General features: G+C 38.5%; 1 protein-coding gene across 1 annotated transcript in view; it reads left to right on the plus strand.

The window, feature by feature from the left end:
• The window catches only part of LOC105987102 (transmembrane protein 56-like), a 44143-nt gene that overhangs the window by 25988 nt on the left and 13564 nt on the right, over positions 1 to 4591 (plus strand). The window contains exons 4-5 of the mRNA XM_013018263.1: positions 1102 to 1160; positions 4437 to 4531. Of these exons, the coding sequence (XP_012873717.1) occupies positions 1102 to 1160; positions 4437 to 4531 (154 nt within the window). The remainder of the gene's footprint in view (positions 1 to 1101; positions 1161 to 4436; positions 4532 to 4591) is intronic.

The following is a 4591-nucleotide window of genomic DNA, read 5'->3' on the forward strand; positions in this document are numbered from 1 at the left end:
AAAAATGGGGTACATGGTTTCCCATGGTGAGTTTGGTTCAGAATAAAAAATAAAAACCTTTGGTACTTACAATTCTATTGGAGTTCTTTTACAAATCATAGAATACATACTTTTTTTTGGTTGGTCATGCGACTTGAGCTCAGGACTTGGCCACTGTCCCTGAGCTCTTTTTGCTCATAGACACTTTGCTCATACCACTTTGAGCCACAGCTTTACTTCTAGAGTGCTTGTAGGTAAGAGTCTCATGGACTTTCTGACTTTGAACTACAATCCTCAGATCTTAGTCTCCTGAGTAGCTAGGCTTACAAGCATAAGCCACCAGTATCTGGTACATTTACAGTTTTTAAATAACATCTTTAGCATAGTTCTGTGTGTATAAAGAAATTGTTGATTCATGCAGTTAGAAGTAGTCTCTCAGCTTGCACAGTACTCTGACAGGATAGGATTGAGAAGTCAGATGCAGATGGATGGAGCTCTTAGTCATCTTCTGGATCTATGGAAACACCATAAGTGGTAGGACGCTTCCTTCTCAATTTCACACAAAGCAAACCCTCTACTCTGCCTTTGGATTTGGAAGTTGTGGGGCAGCTTTAACTTTGGTTCATCAAATGCATTGTGTTCTCTCAGCCACCTTCAAGAGGCCTCTTTTTTTTTTTTAATATTGGGACCTCAGTGTGGTTTGGCTTTAAATGCTTTTAAAGGATCTCAGCTTATTTTAATTCCAAGAGTTTCTGATTTATCATCAAGGAGATTTTGGAAACTTGCTCAGGCTAGAGTAGAAACTTCATGTCCAGTATGGGCAGCAGATCGCTAACAATTCATTTCAGATGAGAAGTTACTAGATTTCCTTGGGGGACATGGGTTCATATTATTCTGGAACAGCATATGCTTCTATTATTAGCCAGGCATCATGGCTCAATTAAATGGAGGCTGGTGCTTTGCGATTTATGTTTGAAAACAACAGCTTACCATTTGAAAATCAAAGAAAGTGTTTTTATTGTACTTAAATCTCAGTAGAAAAAGTGCACTGGTCATCTATAACCCATATGCTTTAAAAAGAAAACCAACAAACCCTTTTTATTTTGTCTTAAATATTTTCAGGGGTGATCCAAAACATGTGATTGTGAATATTGCTACTGCCTCAGGCTACCTCATTTCTGGTATGTGATAATGTTATACATTGTATAGTTCTCATTAAATGGATCATGGGATTATTTACAGTATCTGTATTCTTTTTTGTTTGTTTTTATTTTGGCTTATTATCCCAAGATAAATAATGAAATCAGAGTTTTAGACCTGTCTCAAACCCCAGAGTTGATATGTCAGATCCAGCTGTTCACTCCTAAATACCAAGAAGACATGGTAAGAAATTTATTACATGGCGTGGATATTCTATGAAAAGTCCATTGGTGACTGCAGATAGTGTCTTGGAGCAAAAACACGTATAAAATGGAGGTGAAGGGCTGGGAATGTGGTTTAGTGGTAGAGTGCTTGCCTAGCATGCATGAAGCCCTGGGTTTGATTCCTCAGTACCACATAAAGAGAAAAAGCCGTAAGTGGCACTGTGGCTCAAGTGGTAGAGTGCTATCCTTGAGCCAAAGAAGCTCAGGAACAGTGCCAGGCCCTGAGTTCAAGCCCCAGGACTGGAAAGAAAACTAAAAAACTGGGAACTGGCAGTAAATAAATAAACAAACAAATAAATAAAATGGAAGTAGAGATGCAAAGCCTTTGCTTGCCTTTAGTTAATTCATGGGACCAGCAAAAGCAATAATACAATAATACATGCAATGGTGGTAGAATGTGAAACTCTTTTTACCTTTCTGATTCTCACTGATGATCTGAGACTTTTTTTTTTCCTGTGTAATTGCTATGACGTTTAAGCCTTAGACTCTGGTACTTACTTGTTGAGACCAGTGATGTGTCTTCCAATTTGCCCTTATCAGTTAATGTTCTGGAATCTTCTACTCCATATTACCATCTAGTATATTTTCTTACATGTTACATGGGGACATAGTAGCGCTTTGTACAACAAAGCTGCCAAGATTGAGAATGTGCCATTCTAACCACAATTTGAAGTGACATTTTGGATCATTTTAATAAAAACCACAGAAAAATAAGAAATCTATGATTTGGATGTTTATAGGACTTGAAGTTGCTATATGTGAAGAAGTGAATTCTAACAAAGAAAATTAGATTCTGTCAAAACCAGTAACTAATTAATAGAGATACATCTTGATGAGAAATAATGACTAGACTGTTGGATTATCAGGTAGCCTAATTTAAAAAAGTGAATCCTGGCTGGGTACCTGCAGTTCGCATTTTTAGTCCTAGCTGAGACCTGGAGGAACAAGGTTTGAAGACAAGTTGGGACATATAAATCCCCAAGAGTCTACCTCCAATTAATCAGCAAAAAAGACTAGAGGTGTGGCTCATGTTGTAGAGTGCCATTTGAGCCAGCCCTGAGTTCAAACCCCAGTACTGGCTTGGTGCTGGTGGCTTATGTCTATAATCCTAGCTACTCAAGAGACTGAGATCAGAGGATAGCTGTTCAAAGCCAACACCAGCGGGAAAATCCATCAGACTCTTACCTCCAATGAACCACCAAAAAGCCAGAAGTAGGGTGATGGCTAAAGTGGAAGAATACTAGCCTAGAGCAAGGAAGCTCAGGGATAGCATCCAGGCAAGCCCCAGGGACAGTACACACACACACACACACACACACACACACACACACACTCATGTGAACATCTTGGAAATTTGACACAACAGTGTCATTAATAAGAATTTATAATATGCCAGTATACCACATGCACTGGTTAATGAATGTTGTCAGTTCAGAGAAGAGTAACCACTTGGGAAATCCTGTGTGAAAGAAACCTGATTAAGATTATACCCAGGGCTGGGAATGGGGCTTAGTGGTAAAGTGCTTGCCTAGTATGCATGAAGCCCTGGGTTCAATTCCTCAGTACCACATAAATAGAAAAAACTGGAAGTGGCGCTGTGGCTCAAGTGAGAGAGTGCTAGTCTTGAGCAAAAGCAGTTCAGGGACAGTGCCTAGGTCCTGAGTTCAAGCCCCAGATGGGCAAAAAAGAAAGAAAGAAAGAAAGATTATCCCCCAAAAGGTGGCAGTCCAAAAAAACCACAAAAATTCACAAACAAAAGGAGTGAATTGAAAACAAATGTTTGAACCAATTTGAATGAGAAGTGAGTTCATTTTATTCTTCCTATAGACCATTGTTATAAAATCATTACAGGGCTAGGAATGAGGCTTAATGGTTAGTGTGCTTGTCTGTCCTGTGGCTCAAGTGGTAGAGCAAAAAGGAGCTCAGGGACAGTGCCCAGGCCCTGAGTTCAAGCCTCTGGATTGGCAAAATAAATAAAATCATTACATAAATTGGTCCCCCAAAAGTATGTGCAGCCAAATATGTAGGAAAAATTAGTGATTTTTAGAGAAAGGTATCAGGTACTTAGCTACTGATAATGTTATATCTCTCTCCTTGATCTTCACAATTAGAGTATCTGATTTCTCTTGAAAAGTTGTAGTTTTGATTCTCTTTCTGAGCATTCATGCTTGTGTTAGTATCTTTTAAAGGTTAATCCCATACAAATCCTATAGTCTATATGCTCTGATCTGATGAAACCTGTCCTGCCTCAGTTTTCATCTATGACAGCCCCTGTGGACATTTCAGGTTTAACCATTTGGTAAACAAAACATGAGTGTTGACATTTGGAGCAAGTTCTGTTTTCTGAATCATTTAGACTGAGAAGCTTTTAAAGGGAACTTGATAGATTGAACTCTTTGCCTTTTTTATTATAGTCACAGTTTTTTTTTCGTCCTTTGGACTTGGACTTGAACTGTGTTTTACACTTTCACTCAAAACTGGTGCTCTACCATCTGAGCCATGTCTCTAGCCCCTGGTTATCAGCCTTGATGTGTTTACTATTTTGAATTAATATTTCATTGCATACTTTGTTAAGTAATTCTTGTTATAAATAAGTTGATCATTTTGTACTTTGCCTGTCACTAATCTTTTTGTATTATTGTATTGACAAGTACCAGTAATTTGGGCTTATTTTAAATTTATTTATATTTGGTAATATTTTATTTTATTTACCCTTGGGGACAAAGTAATTCATTTATACCCTCAACAAATATTAGGTTGATTACTAACTGTATTCCCGGGTCTGTGTTAGAATTCTGAGGGTATAAAGATACCCATGGCTTGGCCACAAAACAGTGAGGGGAGACAGGCTCAAAGGGCACAGAAGCCAATACCTTCTGAGAACCAGGGGTACTAGAGTGGATGCGGAAAGAAGGAAGTTTTGTGGCCTTGGTGTGAGAGGTGTTGAGCTGTCAAGAGGGTGAGTTAAATACACATGTGACCCAATGGTGCTTTCTTCCTGTGTAACTTCTTACTTCTTTTTCCTCTTTGCAGATTTGTTGATTATCCTTTTCAATTGGAAAGTGATTGGTGACAAATTTTTTGTGATTCATCATTGTACAGCACTATATGCATACTACATAGTACTGGTGAGTGCCAGAATTTCCTGTGGCCTTACTAGCCAATCAGACTGAGTAACAGAAACTCAG

This window comes from Dipodomys ordii, unplaced genomic scaffold (genome assembly GCF_000151885.1).
Source record: "Dipodomys ordii isolate 6190 unplaced genomic scaffold, Dord_2.0 Scaffold39, whole genome shotgun sequence".
In the NCBI taxonomy this organism is placed as follows: Eukaryota; Metazoa; Chordata; class Mammalia; order Rodentia; family Heteromyidae; genus Dipodomys; species Dipodomys ordii.